The 25,685-nt window shown below is 37.0% G+C and overlaps 15 protein-coding genes and 1 non-coding gene across 16 annotated transcripts, besides 1 other annotated feature; 9 read left to right on the top strand and 7 right to left on the bottom strand.

The window, feature by feature from the left end:
• Positions 1–227: 227 nt before the first annotated feature.
• On the top strand, positions 228–2,345 carry INP2 (Inp2p; the record flags this gene model as incomplete). The annotated part of the gene is made up of 1 exon (NM_001182667.1): positions 228–2,345. The coding sequence occupies one exon, from the start codon at positions 228–230 to the stop codon at positions 2,343–2,345; it is 2,118 nt and encodes a 705-aa protein (NP_013886.1).
• Positions 2,346–2,694: 349 nt separating this feature from the next.
• On the top strand, positions 2,695–7,665 carry DNF3 (aminophospholipid-translocating P4-type ATPase DNF3; the record flags this gene model as incomplete). Its single annotated transcript, NM_001182666.1, has 1 exon — positions 2,695–7,665. One exon carries the CDS (start codon positions 2,695–2,697, stop codon positions 7,663–7,665), a length of 4,971 nt encoding a protein of 1,656 aa, NP_013885.1.
• A 558-nt stretch (positions 7,666–8,223) lies between these two features.
• HLJ1 (type I HSP40 co-chaperone HLJ1) lies at positions 8,224–8,898 on the bottom strand (the record flags this gene model as incomplete). The annotated part of the gene is made up of 1 exon (NM_001182665.1): positions 8,224–8,898. One exon carries the CDS (start codon positions 8,896–8,898, stop codon positions 8,224–8,226), a length of 675 nt encoding a protein of 224 aa, NP_013884.1.
• A 201-nt stretch (positions 8,899–9,099) lies between these two features.
• CVM1 (Cvm1p) lies at positions 9,100–11,550 on the bottom strand (the record flags this gene model as incomplete). The annotated part of the gene is made up of 1 exon (NM_001182664.1): positions 9,100–11,550. One exon carries the CDS (start codon positions 11,548–11,550, stop codon positions 9,100–9,102), a length of 2,451 nt encoding a protein of 816 aa, NP_013883.1.
• Positions 11,551–11,687: 137 nt separating this feature from the next.
• On the top strand, positions 11,688–12,140 carry ATG16 (Atg16p; the record flags this gene model as incomplete). Its single annotated transcript, NM_001182663.1, has 1 exon — positions 11,688–12,140. One exon carries the CDS (start codon positions 11,688–11,690, stop codon positions 12,138–12,140), a length of 453 nt encoding a protein of 150 aa, NP_013882.1.
• A 1,137-nt stretch (positions 12,141–13,277) lies between these two features.
• Positions 13,278–13,504: a long terminal repeat (Ty1 LTR).
• YMR158C-A (uncharacterized protein) lies at positions 13,285–13,422 on the top strand (the record flags this gene model as incomplete). Its single annotated transcript, NM_001184342.1, has 1 exon — positions 13,285–13,422. The coding sequence occupies one exon, from the start codon at positions 13,285–13,287 to the stop codon at positions 13,420–13,422; it is 138 nt and encodes a 45-aa protein (NP_013880.1).
• A 156-nt stretch (positions 13,505–13,660) lies between the features above and the next one.
• EMT4 lies at positions 13,661–13,733 on the top strand. The gene has a single exon. It is a non-coding gene; the product is annotated as a tRNA-Met (tRNA).
• Positions 13,734–13,900: 167 nt separating this feature from the next.
• MRPS8 (mitochondrial 37S ribosomal protein MRPS8) lies at positions 13,901–14,368 on the bottom strand (the record flags this gene model as incomplete). The annotated part of the gene is made up of 1 exon (NM_001182661.1): positions 13,901–14,368. One exon carries the CDS (start codon positions 14,366–14,368, stop codon positions 13,901–13,903), a length of 468 nt encoding a protein of 155 aa, NP_013879.1.
• A 203-nt stretch (positions 14,369–14,571) lies between these two features.
• On the top strand, positions 14,572–15,339 carry AIM36 (Aim36p; the record flags this gene model as incomplete). Its single annotated transcript, NM_001182660.1, has 1 exon — positions 14,572–15,339. The coding sequence occupies one exon, from the start codon at positions 14,572–14,574 to the stop codon at positions 15,337–15,339; it is 768 nt and encodes a 255-aa protein (NP_013878.1).
• Positions 15,340–15,599: 260 nt separating this feature from the next.
• On the top strand, positions 15,600–16,316 carry TPP1 (polynucleotide 3'-phosphatase; the record flags this gene model as incomplete). Its single annotated transcript, NM_001182659.1, has 1 exon — positions 15,600–16,316. One exon carries the CDS (start codon positions 15,600–15,602, stop codon positions 16,314–16,316), a length of 717 nt encoding a protein of 238 aa, NP_013877.1.
• A 105-nt stretch (positions 16,317–16,421) lies between these two features.
• On the bottom strand, positions 16,422–18,065 carry YMR155W (uncharacterized protein; the record flags this gene model as incomplete). The annotated part of the gene is made up of 1 exon (NM_001182658.1): positions 16,422–18,065. One exon carries the CDS (start codon positions 18,063–18,065, stop codon positions 16,422–16,424), a length of 1,644 nt encoding a protein of 547 aa, NP_013876.1.
• Positions 18,066–18,433: 368 nt separating this feature from the next.
• Positions 18,434–20,617, top strand: RIM13 (Rim13p; the record flags this gene model as incomplete). Its single annotated transcript, NM_001182657.1, has 1 exon — positions 18,434–20,617. One exon carries the CDS (start codon positions 18,434–18,436, stop codon positions 20,615–20,617), a length of 2,184 nt encoding a protein of 727 aa, NP_013875.1.
• A 136-nt stretch (positions 20,618–20,753) lies between these two features.
• Positions 20,754–22,181, bottom strand: NUP53 (FG-nucleoporin NUP53; the record flags this gene model as incomplete). The annotated part of the gene is made up of 1 exon (NM_001182656.1): positions 20,754–22,181. The coding sequence occupies one exon, from the start codon at positions 22,179–22,181 to the stop codon at positions 20,754–20,756; it is 1,428 nt and encodes a 475-aa protein (NP_013873.1).
• Positions 22,182–22,422: 241 nt separating this feature from the next.
• Positions 22,423–23,520, bottom strand: YIM1 (Yim1p; the record flags this gene model as incomplete). The annotated part of the gene is made up of 1 exon (NM_001182654.1): positions 22,423–23,520. The coding sequence occupies one exon, from the start codon at positions 23,518–23,520 to the stop codon at positions 22,423–22,425; it is 1,098 nt and encodes a 365-aa protein (NP_013872.1).
• A 567-nt stretch (positions 23,521–24,087) lies between these two features.
• Positions 24,088–24,660, top strand: IMP1 (endopeptidase catalytic subunit IMP1; the record flags this gene model as incomplete). Its single annotated transcript, NM_001182652.1, has 1 exon — positions 24,088–24,660. One exon carries the CDS (start codon positions 24,088–24,090, stop codon positions 24,658–24,660), a length of 573 nt encoding a protein of 190 aa, NP_013870.1.
• A 99-nt stretch (positions 24,661–24,759) lies between these two features.
• On the bottom strand, positions 24,760–25,620 carry SWP1 (dolichyl-diphosphooligosaccharide-protein glycotransferase; the record flags this gene model as incomplete). The annotated part of the gene is made up of 1 exon (NM_001182651.1): positions 24,760–25,620. The coding sequence occupies one exon, from the start codon at positions 25,618–25,620 to the stop codon at positions 24,760–24,762; it is 861 nt and encodes a 286-aa protein (NP_013869.1).
• Positions 25,621–25,685: the final 65 nt, after the last annotated feature.

Genomic DNA, 25,685 nt, shown 5'->3' with positions numbered 1-25,685 from the left:
ATGAAAACATCAAAACGTAAATAAAAACACTTGATCTGAAAATAAACTAAACATTCATCTTCACCCAATATCATAAATGATTAGGTGACTACCGGATACTAGACGGTTATAGGAGTTTTATCAAAGGTCAAAATCTCACCCCCTCAATAACTGCTCGGCATACCTCACGCTTATTGCAACAAGTTTGTTTTTACTTACTTGTGAAACGTTTGTTGATTAACTTAATAATGACAACAAACTCACGTCCATCCGCCTTGCAGGCTCCCGGTTTACAGATTTTTTCCATGCTGAAATCAAGCGAAGAGGATGGATTCATGAGTTCTAGTCTAACCCTTGATAGTGATAACATAATAGGTGTCACCGAGAACAATCGTCAAGAATTTTACTCTACGTGGCGAAAACCGTCCCTATTAAGCAGCCGCAGCGTATTACATGAATACTCCCCTACAATTGTGGGATCTAATGACTGTACTTTTTCACCTATAACCGTAGGAAAAACAACGAAGTTTTTTAATTGGGATGATATTATTTCAAGAATTTTCATGCAACAGCCATTCGGTGTAACACACCAATTCTTTGAAGAATTTCGGTATTCAATCATTACTTCTCATTTTTTGAATGATATGAATCATTACAGGTTATCACTACATCTTGATCAATCTATTATGAACTTTCATAAAAGCTCAACTTTGTTAAAGAATGTACCTCCCAAATCTGTACCATTTATGGCGACAAAATATGGTAAATTGGCGGTAGCAGAGGACAAAAAATTATATTTCAGACAAAATTTCAACTACCTTTCGATGATTATAACCTCTTATCGAGTACTTACACAGTTGAAAAAATACTGTAGAAAAAAAAATAGTCCAGGTCTGAAGAGAGTTGTAATTTTAATACTCGTAGCAGTGTATTTATCAATTCAGCAAGAATACTTTCGAAGACATTTGATTTGCTATAAAACCTTATTAAAGGTACGGAAAGTGCTCGAATCATTACAACAAGTGGATGTAATGATTCATAAATATCATCTTCGATTTAAAGAAATAAAAAATCATAGTTTTATATCAAGAGTGTCTCTTATTTCAATTGCTGACGAGCACTCATCTGTGATAAAAGAGCTCCTAGTATTCTCAAGTGATGCACTGTTTTATAAACTCAAATCAATCATTCCAGATATTGTCATCTTTAGCGATACAAGTGAGCTATCGAAATACTGTGAATTATACGGTATCGATGTACCAAATCTTTACTATAATAATACTACCACAGTAAAAGACCTTGATGGTAAGCTTTATCGTCTCAAACTGCTAAAGAAATTTATGCTCTGTTGTTTGCTGTCTTTAGATATGACAGGAAACGAAAATCTTTCAAATGTAAACATGAGAAACGCACTAAACAAAATCTTTCCAGATTACATGGCAAGGGTGCAACTCAAAAAAAAATATAATCCAATAGGTACATTCCAAAATATAGTTAGTCTATTAAGAGGATTACATTCACTACTCTCCACTGTCCTGGTGTCTTTGAATGACCATAAGCAAATATTGTATGCATTTCCTGAAGAAACATCAACTAATACTGGTTGTGAAAGAGCAAATGTATGTTCATTTTCAAAGAATGATAAATTGTTTCAGGCACTTAATTACTTAAAAATGATCGAGAACAATCTATTAGCTATTGACATTCGAAATGGCATAACAGAGAATGATAGGAACATCATTGAGGATAAGTTGGAGGAGCTCATTACTTTCTGGAAAACCTCGAAAATTTGTGGCAATATTTCTAGGATACAAAAGGTATCCCCAACCAATACAATCAACCATGGTTTCCATCTGGATATCCTCAAAGGCAGAAAGTCACCCCGTTCTTCGTCAGTACAAGGTCTTAGCTTAGAGAGGAAAGTTGACTTCATTGATGTTGCTGAATCGGTGAATGACTCTTTTGAAAACGACACCGAACTAGAGGAATATGAAGACTACGACTGTCAGGAGGAATGTTCTGCCGGTTCACGCCAAAATCACCGCGTAGATTTTATCGGAAAGGATAGTTGTAGGAAACCAGATTTCAAGCAACTTTCTGACAACGAATTACGACGCAAGTTAGATGAAAGAATTTTGAAATTGGCTCAAGAAAACCGTGAAGGCAGGGAAAGGCTAAGAACTGCAAAGTCCTTTGAATTGCTAAGAAAAGCTCAGGCTTCCATGTCCGTAAAGTTTGGCTTTCAAAAACCATTAAGAGACGATGCCTTTCTTGAGAGCAGGCCTCTCAGCAAATGCAAAGTATCTTCGGAAGAAACTATCCCATTTTTGTATGAATTAAAAGGATTACTAGGAAATGATTCATGATAATATATTTTAATATGTACTTTGAAATAACTAATTACACTTTAATCATATTTTCTAAATAAGCAAATGACGGGCTGCGCAGCCGGGTTATTTTCGACCCCAGTCTGTCAAGTGCTTTAAGTAAGCGAATATTTAACAAAGAAGAATTCAATATTGCAGGAAGTCTTGAGAAAAGATCAAGTGCCAAATTACCCCATTGCTTTTGGACTATTCATTCACTCTTTTCTTTTTTGTTATTTCTTTTATTTGACCTTTATCGTTATATACACATAGCTTCCATACAGCAAATAAACATCCTAATTGAAGTAGATAATTTAATTCCATTCTTTATTAAAAAGAAAAAAATATTATGGGCATAGCTGATGGGCAAAGAAGAAGATCTTCATCACTACGAACGCAGATGTTCAACAAGCATTTGTATGATAAATATCGCGGAAGAACTGATGATGAGATAGAGTTAGAAGATATAAATGAGAGTAAGACGTTCTCCGGTAGCGATAATAACGATAAAGATGACAGAGATGAAACAAGCGGCAATTATGCTGCTGAAGAGGATTATGAAATGGAAGAGTATGGTAGTCCTGATGTGTCATATAGCATTATCACTAAAATACTTGATACTATCCTAGATCGAAGGAGGACGTTCCATTCGAAAGACGGTAGACATATTCCGATTATATTAGATCATAATGCAATTGAATACAAACAAGCTGCTACTAAAAGGGATGGTCATTTGATAGACGAAAGGTTCAACAAGCCTTACTGCGACAACCGAATAACTTCATCAAGATATACATTCTATTCCTTTTTGCCTAGACAGTTGTATGCACAATTTTCAAAGTTAGCCAATACTTATTTTTTCATTGTCGCAGTATTACAAATGATACCTGGATGGTCTACAACTGGTACTTATACAACTATTATCCCCTTATGTGTATTTATGGGTATATCCATGACAAGAGAGGCTTGGGACGATTTCAGGAGACATCGTTTAGATAAGGAAGAGAACAATAAACCAGTGGGAGTGTTGGTTAAAGATGGAAATAATGACGCACAAGAAGTTTATACACTACCAAGTAGTGTTGTCTCATCCACTGCATATCTAACTAAATCGGCCGCTGCTGAAAATAATCCACCTTTAAACGATGATCGGAACTCCTCTCAAGGACACTTCTTAGACACGCACTTCAATAACTTTGAACTACTCAAGAATAAATACAATGTTCATATTCATCAAAAGAAGTGGGAAAAACTTCGTGTTGGAGACTTCGTACTTCTCACACAAGATGATTGGGTACCTGCAGATCTGCTTTTATTGACATGTGACGGCGAAAATAGCGAATGTTTCGTTGAAACGATGGCTTTAGATGGCGAAACAAATTTGAAAAGTAAACAACCCCATCCAGAATTAAATAAGTTAACCAAAGCCGCATCAGGTCTTGCAAATATTAATGCTCAAGTTACCGTGGAAGATCCCAATATTGATTTATATAATTTTGAAGGTAATCTTGAATTGAAAAACCATCGCAATGATACCATAATGAAATACCCTCTAGGTCCTGATAATGTCATTTATCGTGGTAGTATTTTGAGGAATACTCAAAATGTTGTTGGTATGGTCATTTTCAGTGGTGAGGAAACAAAAATCAGAATGAATGCTTTAAAAAACCCAAGAACGAAAGCCCCTAAGCTACAAAGGAAGATAAATATGATTATCGTGTTTATGGTGTTTGTCGTTGCCACAATATCTTTATTTTCTTATCTTGGCCATGTTTTGCATAAGAAAAAATATATCGACCAGAACAAAGCATGGTATCTATTTCAGGCAGATGCTGGCGTAGCACCCACAATAATGTCTTTTATCATCATGTATAACACTGTGATTCCTTTGTCCCTATATGTAACAATGGAAATTATCAAGGTAGTCCAAAGTAAAATGATGGAATGGGACATAGACATGTACCATGCAGAAACGAACACGCCATGCGAATCGAGAACTGCCACCATTCTGGAGGAATTGGGGCAAGTATCTTATATTTTTAGTGATAAAACCGGAACGCTGACGGATAATAAGATGATATTTCGGAAATTTTCTTTATGTGGATCATCTTGGCTGCATAATGTAGATCTCGGTAATTCTGAGGATAACTTTGAAGACAACAGAGACAATACGAACTCCTTGAGACTACCACCAAAAGCTCACAACGGCTCTAGTATAGACGTTGTTTCCATTGGAGATCAAAATGTTCTTGATCGGTTAGGATTTTCGGACGCACCAATTGAAAAAGGGCATCGTCCATCTTTGGACAACTTTCCTAAATCTAGGAATTCTATTGAATATAAGGGAAATTCATCAGCAATTTATACAGGCCGTCCCAGTATGAGATCACTTTTTGGGAAAGATAATTCACATCTAAGTAAACAAGCTTCGGTTATTTCACCCTCCGAGACATTTTCGGAGAACATTAAAAGTTCGTTTGATTTAATTCAGTTTATTCAAAGATATCCGACCGCCCTGTTTTCTCAAAAGGCTAAATTTTTCTTCTTATCATTAGCTCTTTGTCATAGCTGTCTTCCCAAAAAAACTCATAACGAATCAATAGGAGAAGACTCCATAGAGTATCAGTCTTCATCTCCAGATGAATTAGCACTAGTAACCGCTGCTAGAGACCTTGGTTATATTGTATTGAATAGAAATGCACAGATTTTGACCATTAAAACTTTTCCAGACGGTTTTGACGGTGAAGCAAAATTGGAAAATTATGAAATTTTGAACTATATTGACTTCAATTCTCAAAGAAAGAGAATGTCTGTTCTTGTACGTATGCCAAATCAACCAAATCAAGTTCTTTTAATTTGCAAAGGTGCTGATAACGTTATTATGGAGCGTTTACATGATCGCGAATTGGCTGCCAAAAAAATGGCAGACATATGCACCAGTACCAAAGAACGTAAAGACGCAGAAGCAGAGCTGGTTCTCCAGCAAAGAAAGTCTCTGGAAAGAATGGTAGATGAAGAGGCTATGGCCAGGACCTCATTGAGAAATTCTTTGTCTAGCGTACCGAGAGCAAGTTTATCATTGCAGGCAGTGAGAAAAAGTCTTTCAATGAAGAACAGCAGGACCCGTGATCCAGAGAAACAAATTGACTCCATTGATCAATTTCTAGAAACGGTCAAGAAATCTGATCAGGAGATTGGCAGCGTTGTAAATAAAAGCAGGAAGTCACTCCATAAGCAACAAATAGAAAAATATGGGCCGCGAATTTCGATAGATGGAACACATTTTCCGAACAACAATGTCCCAATAGACACAAGAAAAGAAGGACTACAGCATGATTACGATACAGAAATTTTGGAGCACATTGGAAGCGATGAGTTAATTTTGAATGAAGAGTATGTTATTGAAAGAACTTTGCAAGCCATCGATGAGTTTTCGACTGAAGGCTTAAGAACTCTGGTCTATGCTTACAAATGGATCGATATTGGGCAGTATGAAAATTGGAATAAACGCTATCACCAAGCCAAAACCTCCCTTACTGATAGAAAAATCAAAGTCGATGAGGCAGGTGCAGAAATCGAGGATGGTTTAAATCTGTTAGGGGTAACTGCAATCGAAGACAAGTTACAAGACGGCGTTTCAGAAGCTATAGAAAAGATCAGAAGAGCCGGTATAAAAATGTGGATGCTAACAGGGGATAAAAGGGAAACGGCTATAAATATAGGGTATTCGTGTATGTTAATCAAAGATTATTCTACGGTAGTCATTTTAACTACTACTGATGAAAATATTATATCAAAGATGAATGCGGTTTCTCAAGAAGTTGATTCCGGAAACATAGCACACTGCGTTGTTGTAATTGACGGTGCCACGATGGCCATGTTTGAAGGAAATCCTACATACATGTCTGTATTTGTTGAGCTTTGCACTAAAACAGACTCGGTAATATGTTGCCGTGCTTCACCTTCTCAAAAAGCCCTTATGGTTTCCAACATAAGAAATACCGATCCAAACTTAGTCACGTTGGCAATAGGTGATGGTGCGAATGATATTGCCATGATACAATCTGCCGATATAGGTGTTGGAATAGCCGGTAAGGAGGGATTGCAAGCATCTAGAGTATCTGATTATTCTATTGGCCAATTTCGGTTTCTCTTGAAATTGTTATTTGTTCATGGGCGTTATAACTATATTCGCACCTCCAAGTTTATGCTTTGCACGTTTTACAAAGAAATTACGTTTTACTTTACGCAGTTGATATATCAAAGATATACAATGTTTTCAGGCTCCTCTCTATATGAGCCATGGTCATTGTCCATGTTCAATACTCTATTCACATCACTACCGGTTCTATGTATTGGTATGTTTGAGAAAGACTTGAAACCAATGACTCTACTAACAGTCCCTGAATTATATTCGTACGGGCGCCTTTCACAAGGTTTTAATTGGTTAATATTCATGGAGTGGGTTATCTTGGCAACTACGAATTCTCTTATCATTACATTTTTAAATGTTGTAATGTGGGGTATGAGTTCTCTTTCAGATAACACTATGTATCCTCTAGGTCTCATCAATTTCACAGCCATTGTTGCCTTAATTAACGTTAAATCCCAATTTGTTGAAATGCACAATAGGAATTGGCTGGCTTTTACTTCTGTAGTTCTATCCTGTGGAGGTTGGTTAGTGTGGTGTTGTGCCCTTCCTATTTTGAATAATACTGACCAAATATATGATGTAGCATATGGCTTTTACAATCATTTTGGTAAAGACATTACATTCTGGTGTACTAGCTTGGTGTTGGCACTGTTACCTATCACTTTAGATATAGTTTACAAAACATTCAAAGTTATGATATGGCCATCAGATTCTGATATTTTTGCTGAGCTGGAACAAAAAAGTGATATCAGAAAGAAGCTGGAACTAGGAGCCTATAGCGAAATGAGGCAAGGATGGACGTGGGATAAAGATCCCAGTACTTTCACAAGGTACACAGACAAAGTTCTTTCAAGGCCAAGAACTAATTCACGTGCAAGTGCAAAAACTCATAACAGCAGCATATATTCAATGTCAAATGGGAATGTAGACCATTCCTCAAAAAAAAATTTCTTTGGAAACTCTTCTAAAAAGAGCTCTGAACGATACGAGGTATTACCTAGTGGCAAGTTAATCAAGCGACCATCCTTGAAAACACAAAGCAGTAAAGACAGTATTGGCGGCAATATAACTACTAAACTGACGAAGAAACTGAAGCTTCCATCGAGGAATGTGGAAGATGAAGATGTGAACCAGATTATTCAGGCAAGGCTAAAGGATCTGGAGTAATTCTCGTGATCTTGTTTAATTACATTATTGAGAACATTTTTATATATATACCTTTTATTGGAAATTAGTAGCGAGCTTAGAAGACTTACTTGATTTGTTGAGTCGAATATTATTTCGGCATCCACACATTAGAAAATTAACAAGATGTATTTTGAGAGAAAGCAAGGCACAACGCATGGGAAATCTTCACAAATTTTAAATACTATCTATAAACTAACTCTAATTATAAAAGTGGCTTGATTACTTTCGGTGTCAAAAGAAAAAGTAAATGTATGGCGTAAATGCTATGATTAGTTATCAGAAAATAAAGATGTTTATAAGTATTATACTGTCTGATTTAATTTCCTCGATATATTAAAATTCTAATACCATTATGTCCTTCTGGTAAACTGTGGAACAAAATAAAACATAGCCAGGAAGCCTGAAGGAATGACCTAAATGTCATCTAGTATACAAATGCGTTTTTTCAATTTTGCTTGCTCCTTGTAGTTTTATTTTATAGTACAACTTTGACTAACGTTGGAAAATAATAAAAAAATGACAGTAAAAATATTGTGTTTAACTAAACAGGTAATCTTTAATCATAGGAAGAACAATAAAGATGATGAAAAGAACGAGCATATTTTTTAATTGCGAATTCACTGCATTTTCTTCTGCTTGTTGTTGCTGCTGTCTTGAGCGGGGTTGTTGACGCATGAACGGTGAGCCACCACGATTATTAGTATAAACTCTGAAACCACCGGGGCCTCCAAATGAAAAAGTGGAAGCAGAAGGCCCAAATGGTGAAGCGCCGAATGGGCTGCCGCCTGCGTTGAACAAAAAGTCGAATATGTCCTCTGGTGGTCCAGCTCTTTGACCACCGAAACGTGAATTGAAAAACATGTCTTCAAATCCGCCACCCATTGGAGACCCACCTGCACTTCCTCGGAACCCTGAAGCAGCACCTCTGGATGGCATTTGTCTATCGTCAGGATCCCTACCTATCCTGTCATAAATACTGCGCTTTTCCTCATTGCTTAGTACTTCAAATGCCCTATTAATTACTTTGAAAGCTTCTCCCGCTTTTGGATGAGAGTTTTTATCAGGATGCAATTTGATTGCTAGTTTTCTGTATGCCTTCTTGATCTCACTATCTGTGGCTTTCCTATCTACCTTCAAAATTTCGTAAAACTCATGCTTGTCTTTTGACAGTATTTCTAGCGCGATTTTTTCTTGATCCTCAGTGAAAGACATGTTCTTCCTATTATAGACCTTCCACAAGTTATATTGCAGAAACAGCGTTGCTGCTATTATGGCTTCTGGAAGTAGAGGTGTATGAAAAGAACTTCTGCCAGCTTCCTTTATGTTCTTCACGAATACTTTCCAGCCTACTCTGCGGGTTACCCACTATACAAATACCATAATATGTTACGCGGTCCGCTATATACGAATCTACTATGTACGTCGAACATCATTAATCAAGTTTTTGGGGTTGTCATACATGGCTAAAACGCTCAGGATATCACGTAGGTGTTTCAAACCCCTTGTTGGTGGAGACCAATCCTGGTAAGTTCGCCAAATCTCTGTTAATCTTCTCAAAGCTTCCACGGTGTCCCTCTGAAAAACAGGGCCAGAAGTACTCGTGGTACTATCCAAGAAGCAGTTTAATGAGATGGAGAGCCTCAACGCATGTGGTATCTCTCGCTGCGGTAAATTTTTCAATTGAATCAATTTGGAGAAGGAATCATGAATTTTCCATACCAAATCATATTGATTGACAGTATTCAATATGCTTGTAGGAGTGTCGAGGTCGATGTTTAAACGTAAATGCTTACGACTTAATGGGTTTTTCGTGAATATTGTATTGTACAGAAAGCATTTATAGACTTTATCGTCATCATAAATGTCTGAATATATCCTTACGAAATCCGAAGATTTTTCGTTTTGATACTGCACAAACTGCAAAAAATCCTTTACCGTAGAAATATTCTCTGGCAATAATGATTCCGATGATGAACCGAGACTTTCACCCTCCCTTTGGTCGTAATTGAGTTGATGACCATTCATTTTCCACTTACTGTCCATTTCTTGAAGCCAGATTTTGTTGCTGTTCTGGTACTGTTTCCTAATATTTGGAGGCAATGTGTAATCATTAAATGACCTTGAAATAAAAAAAGGACTTAGTAAATTAATTATGGGAATAAATTGTTTATATCCTAAATTCTCCGTTATCATCAAAATATCCCATAAGGTTATTTCGAAAAGTCTGTTGGTGGGAATCTTCAATCTCGATTCAAAATTAGGGGTCCTTACATGGACGTCATTAATGTTACTAGTTGCTTCATCATCGGTATCAAGGTTTAAATTATTAGCATTCTTTAAATCAATGCCCATGTACTTCCCATTGCACCATAAATTTCTCAAGATTTTAGGGTGATTATAATCTATAGCAAGTTTTTCTGAAATTGTCATAAAATTATCATAAAGCTTACCAAAAAATGTCAGTCGAAACGTATCCCAATTGAACAAGAGCCAATCCAATGCATCCTGAACTAGTTTAGATTCACTAGAATCTATCCGCCTATAATTTTTGATTTTAGATAATGTGTCTTGTTGCTTTTTGTCAATGCCCTGAAATAACTGTTTTTCTTTGATTTGTTGGCTCTTCGTTGTGAAATCATTATTTGAATCATGATCATTACTATCATTTTCGTTAGTACTGGAATTGGAACCCAAGTTATTATAACTATTGCTAGTAAAGTCAGTGCTGTGGTCCCAAAATCGATAGCCTTGTAAACATGACTGGAAACTCAATACACTCACTGTAGTGTTTTCATCAAACTCTAGAACTTCATTATTTTGCACGATATATTTCGCTAATAGCAAAGTTAAGGGAACGCTGTGATAAACGCCCACAAAAAAAATTGAATCTACCTCTTTGAAAAGATGAGCCCAGTGGTTCAGTAACTCTACACATTCTTTATATGTAGGTATTAAATCTTGATTATGCAGTGGGCACTGGAACGATAGGGTCAAGACTCTTTGAGGTTGTTCTTGCGCTAGATTTTGTGACAATTTTCTAGAAAGATAATAAGCCGATCTTTGTGATTCTAATGAGCGCTGCTCATACTTTTCTGGTAAATCCCCCACGACGGATATTATAATAATTCTCTTATCCTTCAGTAATGCGGTTTTTTTTTGTCTTAAATAGAGATGTTGCTCATTAGGGAAGTTATAGTAATTTTTGATAGTATTCAATACCTTAGTTCTTAGTGGTTGGACGTGCAGAAAATTCAAAGGGTTATCTGATGGTAGGATTAAAGAATCATTAATAAATACATTATACCCAGGGTTACCTCCCTCCCCAGGATATTTGTTTAATGGCAATGGGCATTTGGCTGATCCTGTACCAGAGACACTGATTATTCCTGGGGTATCTATGGAATCAATTATGTTTGATGAATTTGATATATGTGGAATTGCTTCGTACCAACACCATGATTTCGACTTTTTTGAAATTATATCCTTAGCCTCATTTTCCAAGAAGTTGATTTGTTCAGTGTTTAGTTGAGAGTAGCGGGTATTATCATCAACAACAATTGGGGCACTTCTATATCTGGATGTTGCAAAAGAAGCGATTTTAGACCATATCCCTTTATTGTCATTATTCGAGTTCACGCTATCTTGAAAATCCGTTGTCGGACTACTCCTTCCTTGTCCATTAGGATATTCTGCAATTCTTCCCGTGTTTGGCTCATCGTCGGCAGTGGAATTCCACCAGGGTTTCCATCTGTTTTGTTGTCGTGGACGTTGGGGTGGGACTTCCTGCTGGTCCTCTCGTATCTGCTGCTGCTCTTGTGTTTGATGCTGCAACTGTTTATCCTGTTTCTGCTGCACAACATCCATTATAATAGCGTTTTATATGTTGTGCTAAATTGCTACTACACTTGCTCGCTTTTACTTATTCTGTTTGTAGTTGACCTTTATTTAACGTTGATTTTTGTTATTAACCTGCGCGAATCTGTATTAAGGGCGCATATTCCATGGGCAATTTCATTATAACAGAAAGGAAGAAAGCAAAGGAGGAAAGAAGCAATCCACAAACAGATAGCATGGATGATTTGTTAATTCGTAGACTAACAGATCGAAACGACAAGGAGGCCCATTTAAATGAGTTGTTTCAAGATAATAGTGGCGCCATTGGTGGCAACATTGTCAGCCATGACGATGCTTTATTGAATACACTGGCAATTCTACAAAAAGAACTGAAAAGTAAGGAGCAAGAAATACGAAGATTGAAAGAAGTTATTGCGTTGAAAAATAAGAATACGGAAAGGTTGAATGACGAATTGATTAGTGGAACCATTGAAAATAATGTTTTACAACAAAAACTCTCGGATCTGAAAAAAGAACATTCCCAGCTAGTTGCGAGATGGCTAAAAAAGACAGAGAAAGAGACAGAAGCCATGAACAGCGAAATAGATGGAACGAAATGATGCATCAGTTGTCAAATCGTCACAAAATGCATACAAAAGAAAATAAAATCATTGTGGTGCATATACATGGACAGAATATGAAACGCCAAAGTGTTTGCAATAAAGAGGTGAAAATATGTTAAACATGCTATAGAGAGTACACCTGCAAGTTAAGAAAATGCCATTCGTGTTTTTATCTACTATAATGTAATGTGACAGCTGTTTTAAACCTTTCTTAAGGTCGTTTGTGCGAGAACAGGCTTTTTTTTTGGAGAATGTATCTTGAGAGAAACTCAATAGTAATAACTGGATGCATAAAGAAAATTTCATATGAATCACTACAAATCTTTGGCGTTAGAATTCTATTGGGTAAATTGAACTTTGTAGCTTTTTGATGGTAAACTTGGCGGTTTTGCGCGACCCATGATCCTAAGAAACCCGCAGTTTCTATTAGGATTCACGATGGTCTTTATCTCACCTTCTATTATGTGTAAGTTGAAATGCCCCTTGCTGTTCTTATAGCAGAAAGCTTTTTTTTTCATTTATAGGACTAGCATTTTGGCATTGGAAGGGAAAAAATCATGCTTTCATTGAAAAATGAAAAGAAACATATCGTTATTTTGTGGGAACACTGAAGTATAATTTTTTGTTTCGGAAATTTACCATTGCATAGTGGGTATTTTCATCGAAAGTTGGCTAAAGAATGCATGCGGCCTGTTCATTCTGGTTATGAGCATTTCAATTGGTTAGTATATTGGCGTGAGTGGAAAGAATAGTGGATAAAAACTAAGAGACCCGTTCATTCTCCTGATACGATCTTGCGGTAAACCTTATATTTTTGGGGAGGGTACTGTAATATCTCATAACTCCGCGTATTATTGTGGATGTAACTTGTTGCTGATCCTCTCGCTGAGGCCATCATTATACGTGAGTCGAAGGATGGCCGAAATTTTATGATACTACACCGAAATTAAACCGTCGTCTAATTTAAGATGGCTGAAATGCAAAAACCTGGTTCTTTAAGTGGAAAATAGAAGACTAAATGGTTTCATTGCTATTTATGGTGCAAGAAGATGGCTTAAAGATTAAGAAGCATTAATCAGATTTAATGGAAGCTGAAGTGCAAAGGTTGATTATGTAGCGATCTCTAACGACAATTGTTGGAATGAAAATGAACTATCATCTATCAACTAGTAGTTACACTACCAGTATGTTATCATGTACGGTGTTAGATGATGACATAAGGTATGAGAAACTGTCATGGAAGTTAGACGAAGCTGAAATGCAAGGATTGATAATGTAATAACATAATGACACATATAAAACAGAGTGAAGAATAATCGTAGTACTATTATGTAGAAATATCAATTCCATTTTGAGGATTCAACCTAAAATTCATATGTTTTTCAATATTAAATATAAAGGAGCTAAGATTTGGCGTAGGATCTTCGTCTATAAATTTAGTTGCTGATAAATTATTCTCCATTGTTGCTTTTATTGAGTATTAAAGCATTTAATGCTAGAATCCTCCATAACAGACAGCTTCAGTAGCTCAGTAGGAAGAGCGTCAGTCTCATAATCTGAAGGTCGAGAGTTCGAACCTCCCCTGGAGCACATTTTTTTTCAAAACTTTTTATCACTGCTAGTAAAGGTAATGAATGAAGGACGTTACTGTAGTACTATACTCATCATCATTGTCTGCATTTTATAATATTATTATTTACATGGTCCGTATATTTTTTAATTACACGTATAAATACGGTCATATGTGATTGTTCTATTCATTTTACTCTGCATAGTACTTCTCCATCCAACTTTTTGGATATGGCTTCATTAATGTCCATAATGTTGTTATGAGCTCGAACTAGAATCAGTTCTCCTGGTTGTAGTGGTTTGATGTTTCTAATAGTTACGCCAGAGCATAGTTTCTTCATGTCTTCCATTGGCAGGTGTATTCTTGAATTTGGTTTGGAAATTAATTTGCAGCTGCTGAGGACAGGTTTGTTATCTCTATACTTCAATCCAACCCAAAGCCTTCTAGTAGAGATATTGTCTGGTGTTACTTCAACAAAATCTTTGTCTGGTCCCATAGTCGATCCCTTCTGTAAAGACGATAAGAACCCTTGTTGGTAAAGGTTATACGCAAACTGTAGCTGCAATTTCGTATATGGGATCGATGTTAAGGCAACTCTAACTTTCGAGCAGTTCTGTAAATGAGCACACGTATTCGCAAGTTTGACCAACGACATTTTGGGCGATTAGTTTAGATCGAAAAAAAGGTGTATGTGGTCGCTTCTTTGCCTTTGGCTTTCTTCTGTTTTTCCGTTCTTCTTCCTCAGTTTGTCGATTTAATTTCAAAAAGCGGTTTGTAAGGACTGCCGGTAAAGCTAAAATGAATGAATCCCCATAGGAAGATTAATACATAACGAGCCCAGATAAATAGACTACCTACATGTTGCGACCACTGAGAAAAAGCGTTCTAGCAAGCTGCCGACATTGTTTCAAGGTGTGCGGTGGGTTGCCTCAAAAGCAATTACCCTTATTTTCACCATTGCTCTTGAGAGCACGATACTCATCAACTGATAGCTCAACTAAAAGGTCTAACAAATCAGATAAAATAGATGCTCCAGGATTTAAGAAAATTTTCCTTGTTGCTATTATCGGTACAGTGATATTTGTCAAGACAGTACAGTCTTTAGATAAGAACAAACCGAAGACAACATTATCAGAAGAAGAATTCGAAAATGTGGTTAAAGGGTTGAAAAGACGTGTGGCTATCTTCCCACAAGGTGAGGTCGATATAAAGTTTTCCTTATCACCCAGCATTGAAGAAACTAGAAAGGTACTGCAGAAATCACAAGGCGATGATATAAATGAGCTGCAGTTTGTCGATCCAGTCAAGGTCATCGATTACTACAGAACCTTGAGGGATGATAGATATGAGGCTTTATTAAATGAATACTACAAAAAATACGGGTGTGACACGTACGCTTACAATTTGCCGACCGGTATGTTGGTCATGCTTTTGGGTAGATATTTCAAAGAGAACTTCAAGACCGGTGACAAGCTAGTAGTTGTGAACTTTCCTCATTCGATTGCTGATGCAACAAGATTTGAAAATGAGGTTTCTATAGTGTCTAAAATCTTTGTTCCGAGGAAATTGAGTGGCTCTGACGTCTGTAAATATTACGAAACTGTAGGTAAAGCTGATATCATCTGAGGATGTTTTCTTTTTTTTTTTTTTTTGGTTTCTTCTCCTTGTTAATAGCTTATATGTATATATATCTGGATATATGTCCTGAATATGCTGCTTATCTGTCATATAACATTCTCATTTTCTGTTCCCTTCATCTATGTGAATGAATTCTGTGCGTTTCTTTCGTTTCCCCTCTTTTGCGTATGGCTTTAAATCGATTTTAATCTGTAAAATCATCCCAAAATCAGATGGATAACATAGAAAACTGAACCGAAGGAAAGCCCATGTCCCACAAATTAACAATCCTGCCATTTCTGATTAAGTTCACGCCCAAGTTTCCACAATCCATTGATCACGACGAGCATGGTCTAAACGTTTATGCCTTTGATCTGGACCATACAATTATCAAACCAAAGTCCCCCAATATAAGTTTTAGTAGAAGCGCAAGTGATTGGCAGTTTATTAATTTTAACTCCAAGAAATCCACCCTGGATTACCTGTGTAATATCATTGATAATGATCCCACGGCCGTCATAGTCATATTTTCTAACCAAGGTGGTGTCATCACCGTCCCAAGAACTTCTAAAAGTTGCACCAAGTACACTAATAAAATTTTGCTATTTTTAAAGGCAATCAAAAACGATGAGAGAGGAGAAACGTTATCACACAGGTTATGGCTATATGCAGCACCTAAAAGGCCGAAAACTTTTGCAGCAAATCATAGTAAGATCACATTCGCAAGCTTAGGTGAAAGTTATAACAATGATCCTAACATATTCGAAAAAGTTCGAAAACCAATGACAGGAATGGTAGAGTTTTTTAAAAGGGACCTGGAAAGTGCATACAGGGTTTCAGAACAAATTTCTCCCATCAAGTTGAATTGGATATATTATTGCGGTGACGCTGCTGGGAGGAAAAAGGACTTCAGTGATTCTGACATAAAGTTTGCTGAAAACTTGCACGTTGAATTCAAGTACCCTGAGGAAATATTTCACGGGTAGTCCGTTGTAAAATGTTGAATATATACCAGTATATAGTAATATTTCTTAAAATGTTCATTTGTGATGGTGAAAAAGAATATGAAAGCAATGTCAGGATGACACCGTCTACAGGGAATTTGCAGTTGCTCTTCTTCGATAGTACGTATATCCAATTATCCCCAAAACGAACAAAAGATTAAAAGCGGCACAATATTTCGTAACCATAAAAGTATAGCTGTAGCAAAGCACTCCCTTTTTACAGTTCCCATCATCATCTCCTGTATTTGCCTTGAAATCTCTACCTAATATATCGGTAAAAACACTCACTGAAAATACACCACCAGTCGTTAAAACACCCCACAGCGTACTATACCCATTTGTGCCAAATCTATCTGCTACTATGGAGGGGAAAGTACCAAATAGAACGCCAAAAGAATAACCGAAGATCGCTGAGCATACCGAAATATTCTTGAATGATTTGGAGGCTCTTAAAGAAGGATCTTCAATGCTGCTGAAGTCATGGGATATTTTATTCGATGCAAGAAATACCAAAAGCGATGCTATGACAATATTCCATAGTCTTTGAGCTTTGAATTTCTTGACCAAAAAATCTGATATAGGCCCAGATGATAATCTGCCGCAAAATGAAAGAAGAGACAGGAGAGTTACTTGTAATGATTGAATTTTTTCTGCATTAATTGGTAATTGATTTAAGGGTGGAGTAGAAACCTGGGCTTGTACCATAAACCCCACAGAATATATGTACATTAAACCCACGCCTTGTAGTATACCCAATACTATGTAGTAACCAATAAATGTTGAAGATTTTAAGCTTTGGAATACATGTAATCTCATACTTTTCTGTGCGCTATTCTCGCCCACTGTATTTTTGCTGGTATTCTCATCCTCGAAATCATACTTTGTGTGTGGGGAAGAAGGTGATAACAATGGTCGATTTGATAACTGTCTATCCTCAAGTGCAAAAAATTCTGACGTTTCCTGAAAATTGTCTGACAATGCATAAGTTTCATAGGTAGCAGGGGATGATGAACGCACAGGTGAACCTATATAGTCATTACTGTTCTCATATAACGGTACTATATTATCGTCTGTTTCCCTGCTTTTTTGAAGCTCCCATTCCTTAATGCTAGCATCATCTCCTTCTGCATTAGAGAATATATCTAATGAGAAATAGCCTACTAAAATCATGCAACCACACGCAACCATCAAGAAAATGAAGACATGCTCGATGTTCTCACCAAAAAGCTTTGAGCAAAGATATGAGAACACCATGCCCGATAAACCGTATAGGGACACAGGAAATGCCCCAGCTGTACCCCTGTGTTGAGGAAAATTTGTATTTGCACATTTCACAGAAGCGTAAAAACCTGAGACAGAACCATATCCAATGAGTACCAAACTTAACGATATGAGAAAAGTACTAGACCATTCGTGCTTATAGCATAAATTCAAAATCAAATACGCGATGAAAACACACATTGAACCAATTAGACAGGACAGTTTAGGACTTCGATCGACAACTATTCCTGCTAAAATTCCCATCAGTGAGCTTCCTATTGTTAAAGAGAAGGATAGCTTACTTGAGGCAGAAACAGGTATGTGGCACTTGCTCAGTAGCTGAGGAGCATAAAATGAGAAAAGATAAGGTGTTCCAGCACCAAGGGCAACCACGTTACCTCCCACAAAACTTTTGAGATGTCCAAAGTGATTTGTATTACCCATTTTACTATTTTGGTGTTTCTTTACCATGGCACTCTGTGAAACATTGGTTGCTGTTTATCGAGTATCTTTGAACCGCGCAGGATTTATTTACCTTATCTCCAGATCTTCGATATCGACCAAATGTAAATATATTTCTGTAGGAAATAGAGGAACAACATAAACTTGAGGAGAAGTGGTTTTTCATGGCTCAAGTTATGCTCTGAAATTTTAAAGAAAACATATATACTTCTTCTTTCTTGTATTCTTGCGGATATTTATCCCTTTTTGATTTTATGATACTACAGTTAAATGTTCTTTTAGTCGGCATAAACGGACCACAATAATCAACTCTAGACAACTTATTAAACGGTTACTCGACCATTTCAGTCGAAGACAAGAACCTTGTGGTATCAAAAATGAATGATTGGCATGAGTTCAATGCCGCGATAAAGTCAATATATTGTAATGCAGAAGGTGACTCAAGCAGTATAATTAATAGATTGGTTGGCTTGGCAATGAAAAGCGAAGATTCCACTTTTATTGAGGCCGTTTTAGTTTTGAAAGAAAATGTGTCGAAAGTAGATAAACAATTAAGATTTTTATGGCTTACTTCAACTATTAATTCAAGGTTTTATCCCCCTATACCTATCTCAGAAGCCTCACCGGTTTCTTGGAATAAAACCGAATATTGCGCACCTGGTACTGAAGAACTACAAAGGCGTTATCCAGGGAGAGCCAAGTTACAGAATGAAGAAGACTATTCAGGCGGAATAGAACAATGCCGAGATGTGCCAGATTGCTCATTAGTTGCTTCTCTAATTAATCTTAGGTCTAAGAACTTGAATCTCCCTCTAATTAAACAAATATCATCAACTAAATATCACGTCAATTTAAGTTTTAACGGAAGCAACAAAAGGCTAGTGACAGTAGATATTTCGCAGATCCCAACCTCAGTGGATGGCAAACAACTTTCTTTAAAGAGTAACGATATTTCGGACAAAATTGGAGAGCTTGCATTACTGCTTGTTTCTAAAGGAACATATTCCACGGATGGCTCAAATATTAGTATAGATACTTACCGCTTAAGTGGCTTCTTACCAGAGATAACACAAGTAAACAGCTATCCTTTCGAAAAATTATGGAAGTTTCACAAATCTAATTTATGTCTGATGGGCGCTGGCACCGGGAATCGTTCCAATGACATGATAAAGCCCCTAGTTGAGAACCATGATTACTCTATAATTGATATCACATATGATTCTAGGCTAGTAAAATTGCGAGATCCGAGGAACTCGGCACTAAATGTTGAAATCAGCTATGAACAGTATTTAAAAAATTTCAAACAACTTTATCTTAATTGGAACCAAGAAAAATTATTCAAACGTTCTCAGGTACTTCATTTTCGGTACGATACTTCACGCTACAATAAATTTTCTATCGTTGCAGATAAACCTTTATTTCACCTGGTAAACAATTCTAAAGTGACAGAGACGGTATGGTTATTGCTAGAATCCCATTTGCAAGATGAAGGCAGCCAAGAAAATCGGTCAGTTTCCTTTTTGAATGAGGCTCCCGAATGCATAATTTGTCCAATTGAACCTCCAGTAGAATGCGGTGGCAATCACATTGGACTTCAGCTGGTAAAGTTGAGATTAGATGCTGAGACTGAGAGGTTATTGTATTGTTATTCAACAACAAACAACAATTTCAGTATTCACTCTTTCTCAGTTGTGAAGGAAATATGTTTTCAAAGATTGAAAGATACAAAAAGTCTTTTTGCCAAAGTCCTTTTCTCTTTTCCTTATGAAATAGAGGGAAAAGCCTCATTTGATACTTGTAATTTTTTTCAAAATCCGACTTTTGAGTTGGAAGTTCACTCTGAACAAGATTATCAAGTACTTATGGACGCCGCATGTATCTCAACTAGCTCACATGATTTAATTAACATCCAAGTATATTACTTTAATGACTATGAATTGATAAAGCCAATAATGTTTGATAACCACTATCAGCCCGGGCAGGGCCTTAAACAAGACGTGCCCATCTTAACTAATGTCAAATATATGATTGTATGCTCAACTTACGGCCCTCCAGCCTCAACGGAATTTGAATTACTTGCCTCGATACGGTTATCCTCTTCATGGAGGTTAATATCTGGAATAACTTTACGGAGTGTTAACTTGATATACGGTACTTATCCATATCATTGTCGCAACAGGTTCCATTGGAAGGAAACTTCAGACAAACTTAAAATTCAGATGACTTTGCCAACCAAAAAGTATTCTACGAACAAACTTTTTATACGTGTAGTACCCGTGGAATCATCAGCACGATTAAGGATGCGATGTAATATTTTCGAGCCTGAATCAGCTCTCTGTGTTTATGAATGTCAAGAGTATAGGACATGTCCATCTGGGGGCATCGTTATACCTGATCTGGAAGTCTCTCGTACTAACATTGTTGTATTGATGATAGAAAGAAGTGTACCTATTTCCAGTTGTTTACCTACGGAAGGACAATTGGATGAATTGGAGTTGTTTGTTGGGTCCAGTCAAAAAATCAGAATTGAAAAATACTCCGATGATGTGATACCAAAATAACTGTGCTTTATCTCAAGAACTGTCTATCCATCCTTTTTACAATTCTACACACAAAATTATATAACCTTGAAGTAGGTGAACATCACAGGATGCTGGAATCGCACCAAAGCACTACATTTGGGGGTAAGGTTTTTCATTACAAATCATTCCATCCAAATAACCAATTATTCAATCTATTTAACCAACTTTTCTTACTCTTGCTCGCTTGTTCCCTTTTCTTCAAGTCAGACTCGATCGAGCTCAGGACACCACTGTGGATCTTCCCTCTGTTTCTCAAAAATAATGAACGACCATCCTTTATTTCAAGCCTGCGTGGATTTTTGAAGGAAGTAGAATTCTTGGAAACCTTGAATTCTGCATTGCGCACTTTTGAAGTAACTGCTTTTGCCTTAGCTTTCTCAAAAATTCCTTCTGTTTTTCTATAATTGCTGAGGTCTTTTGAGCTTAAACTAGTTTGTGAACTTGTTTTATTGTTTATAATTTCCTCCGATTTCTTCAAGGAAGCTAATTGTTTGAGAGCAGCCGGACTATACGAAACACAGCCAATTAATGTTCCATTCATTATAATCCCATTTTCTTGTAAAGCACGAGATTTGGAAAGTTCGGATTTGTAAGTCAACTTGACCCATCCATCTCCTGTATATATGGGATATTTTTGAGCAGTCAATGACGGACTTTTTGACATGTTTTTCGAATTCAACTTTTTAAAATCTTTTATCACTCTAAAATCCTCTAAAATTTCACCGAAATTAGCAAAATGGAGTATAATAGAATTCGCAATCGTTTCTGGATATCCAAAGATAATAATGGCATGATCATCCCAATTCGTCGAGGCCCCTTCCTTACTCCCTGCACTAGCTTCACTTGACGCAGTATTCGGCGTTGTTTTCGTGTTTTTGTCGAAGAAATTAAGTATTCTGGAGGTCTTTTCTAGTGGACGGAAAGGCGAAGGTGTGGCTGTAGGCTTTCCATCAAAGGTTATGTTGGAAGACAAATTAGGATCTTCAATATTGTCAGTCTTACTTGAAAATATACCATCTTCTTTTTGCCAATCTGCCAAGGAGGTCTTGGGCGGTGCCTCATTAGAATCAAAAACTACCGTACCTAAATCTGAACTATGAGCATTGTTGTTGGCACTGTTATTATCATTTGGAGATACGTTTTTAAGGATGCGTGGATCTTTTTTAGAGCCAAAAGTGACATTGTTGAATCCATTGGAATTGGAAAACGCAGGTACATCTGCACTATCAGAACGTACGGGGCTTAAAGATTGGCCATTTGATCTCTTTATTATTGAATTTGGAATGGCTCTTTTCCTTGGATTATTGAACCACGCTGGATTATCATTCAGTTCTCCCGAGACAGTAGAAGGCGGATCTTCCATGAACAGCGGTTGTGGTGCACTCGGAAACCCGTTTAAACCTTTTAACAGTCCCGTTGGCTGCTTTTGCTGCTCCAGCTGCTCCTGCTGTTTTTGTTGTTCATGTTGTCCCTGTGATTCGGGCGCGATAACAGAAACATTGGTGAACCTGCTACTATTCTCTTGTTTTTGAAGGTCTGCCATTTTAAAAAGCTATGTTATTGAGAGTGCAGAGAGAATTTGGGCTAGCTGAGCTGTATATTTGAAACGTAGTTTGCCAGCTAATGCATCTTAAATTCTGTTTAAAAATATTGTGATGAGCTTTTCTTTCACTTCATGACAAGTCGGTCGGGTAATGCCCATCAAATAATACAAAAACTAATAACAATTATAATTATAGAGTTTAACTAAATATACTAACAAGTTTATGTGGAAAATATTGCCCTCATTTCATCTTAACAACCACTTTACCCTTAGCTCTGTTGGACATCAGTCTGTCAATAGCTTCTTTATATTGATCAAACTCGTAGACGGAATCAATAGGTGGCTTATAAGTGCCCTTCTTGATCATTTCGTTGCCAACTTCAATGAAGTTGTTGGGGGGATAAGGGTGTCCAAAGCGCCAGTTGTATTTTTTGAATGGGTTTATAGCCTTTAAAATAGAACTCAATGATACGAAATCTCTCCAACTGATATTCTTATAATCGGCCTTGTTATTTCCTGCAATTGTAACGTAAAAGGAATTTTTCGCCTTAGGTTTTAGAAATTGATCAATGACAGGGAAGAAATCATGGTTACCCACTGAATCAAAAATCATGTCAAATTTGTCGTTTTCCAACACGCTTTGCTTTAATTTCTTAACATTCTCAACGATGGATCCTTCGTCATAGGGAACCAAGTAGTCATATCCTAATTTCTTATTGCGTTCAATGGAATTCTTGCTACAAATGCCAACAACAGTGCCGATGTTGAAGTAGTTTTTTGCAATATGGACAAAAGCATATGACACAGAGGTTGAAGCGCCAATAACCAGAACTTTCGAATCAGAAGTCCAATCTTTCTTGAAATCGTATAATGTAGAAAAGGCTGTACCAAATGTTAGGGGCCAGGCAGCAGCATATACAAAGTCGTCATATGGGTCATTTTCGTCCTTTGGAACCTCCACCATATGTGTGATGGGTACATCTTTGGCAGGGTTGAGTATCAAGTAGTGTGTTAAAGTACCACGTTCACCATAAATATGACTGTACATACCATTCACTTTGTCGCCAACCTTCCAGCGATTGTCGACATCCTTTCCCGCTTTAATGATGACACCACTGTAATCTCTAGAATAAGTCTTTGGATACTTGCCAAATATGTAGGAGTTACAAAGCTGGTGAGTAATAAAATCAATTGGATTCAAAGCAGCAGCATGGACTTCTATAACAACTTCGTCATCTTGATAACATGATCTCAAGTCCAGCTCCGATGATGTAATTGTGACTGGAGTAGTATTGTTAACATAAGTAACAGATTTGTTGGTTACAATCTCGTCTGACATAGTTTTAAAGTATTACCTTTTGTTGTTCGATAATAGAAACGCCGAAATATTTTAGTTTTACTCCATTCAAATAAAGGCCAGTCATTTTTTTATGTATTAAAAGGAGGACAGTATTTTTGCCCCCCTCAACTTTAGAGGGCACTGAAAGGATTTTACAGCAGGAATCCTCTTAAGAAAATCGTCGCCGACAGTACACAGGAAAAAGAAGAGTAAATAATGATTTCTGCATATAATAGCATAATCATGTAATTTTTACTGCATAAATTACACAGTAGGTCGTTTATTTGTCTGTTGATCTTATGTCGTGAGCCCAGTTGATAAATTAAGAGTAGGGTGTTAAATTTACTGCAACCTATCTTCTCTTGAATATGGACTTGATATATTCTGAGCTTTTCTTTGAATATTCTCTTCTGTTGGTTTGAACCGCACAGCAAATTTATAACACTCTGACAATCTAAGTATTTCTGGGGAAAAAACATTCCTTCAATAAAAATGCTCCAGTATATTATTGCAAACAAAAACGGACCAATAAGACAGTGAATCATCCAACAGTGTACAATACCAGGGATGACGGTTGGTACACTTCCCATCTGGTCAAAAACCTTTTCTTATGCAATTAGGTCATTATGCTTCTTGCATATAATACATATGTATGCATACGAATTTACTGAGACGAGGGGAGAATCAATGTTGCCAACACTGTCAGCGACCAATGATTATGTGCATGTCTTGAAAAATTTCCAAAATGGTAGAGGCATAAAAATGGGTGACTGCATAGTAGCACTGAAACCTACTGACCCTAATCATAGGATTTGCAAAAGGGTTACGGGTATGCCTGGTGATCTCGTGCTCGTGGATCCCAGTACGATAGTTAATTATGTCGGCGATGTGCTTGTTGATGAGGAGAGGTTTGGTACCTATATTAAAGTCCCTGAAGGTCATGTTTGGGTAACCGGAGATAATTTGTCACATTCATTAGATTCAAGAACATACAATGCATTACCCATGGGGCTGATCATGGGCAAGATTGTAGCTGCTAACAATTTTGACAAGCCCTTCTGGGACGGTTCGATACGCAATATTTGGGGTTTCAAATGGATCAATAATACATTTCTAGATGTGCAGGCTAAGAGCAACTGATTCGTTTCGAAATCTATATTTTTGTACGTAAGTTAAGTGTATAAACATATATATATATATATATATATATATATATATTATTTTGATCTTCAGAACAATCTAGATTGTTTGACCAAAAGATCTCAGGAACTTGGTAGATGTCAGTAAGCCTGGAGCGCCCAAGTACAAAGAGGAAAATAGAGTTTCAAAAATACTTGTACCCAAGTAGTACCTAGCGAAGATAACTTCAAACCCAACAATCGTGGCGATGAATCCTAGGAAATATACAGCAGTGACACCGGTCGGGATGTTATTGAATGCGGCGGCACAAGAATTCAACCAGGTGACTATTAAAGATAAAATGGTAATGAAGATAATTAAAACAAAAATCACAGCAATTGGTTTGGCAACTCTCTTTGGCTCGGCATGAAATATATGATGGATTTCTGGCTTAATGCCGAATTTGTCAACTAAAGATGAATCTGAGTGATCTACATCGAAGTTCAGGTTGAGTTGCAGAATTTCCCTGAACAAGTTTTCCTTTGGTTTGGCGGTAGATGACGCTAGAATCAAAGTGGCCTTTATTGGTTCCGGTGATCTGGAAGCCTCTTGCAACAAAGCAGCATCCAGCTTGGCTAAATCTATCCTGTATTTATACATGGACAACTTGCCATTGTCCTTAATTTCGGGTTCAAAAGCCATTTCTAGGTTCTTATTAGGTAAGCCTATCAATAAGGTGTTCTGGAAGGGTTTGTTGGTAGACTCAATGGCGAAATTTACTTGAATCACCTCGTTAGGGTCTTCAACTGTGATTGTAGTCGGAACAGTTTCATCGATTCCTATTCTGGGTTCAACTTTACCGATCATTACCCTAGACTTTCCTGCGGTGGAGGGGAATGATACATGAACATCTTGTGCCACGTAAGCGAGGACGAACGATATGCACGACACCAAGGCCGCAAGTGTTTTGAAGAATTGCATCTGCTCCGTTTCTTTTATGGTCTATGCGTTATAGGCCGCAATATTAGAAGATCGGTAAAGCTAAG

This window comes from Saccharomyces cerevisiae, chromosome XIII (assembly GCF_000146045.2).
Source record: "Saccharomyces cerevisiae S288C chromosome XIII, complete sequence".
NCBI lineage: Eukaryota > Fungi > Ascomycota > Saccharomycetes > Saccharomycetales > Saccharomycetaceae > Saccharomyces > Saccharomyces cerevisiae.
The sequence above is the reverse complement of the archived record's forward strand: the minus strand, read 5'-3'. Positions and strand labels throughout refer to the sequence as shown.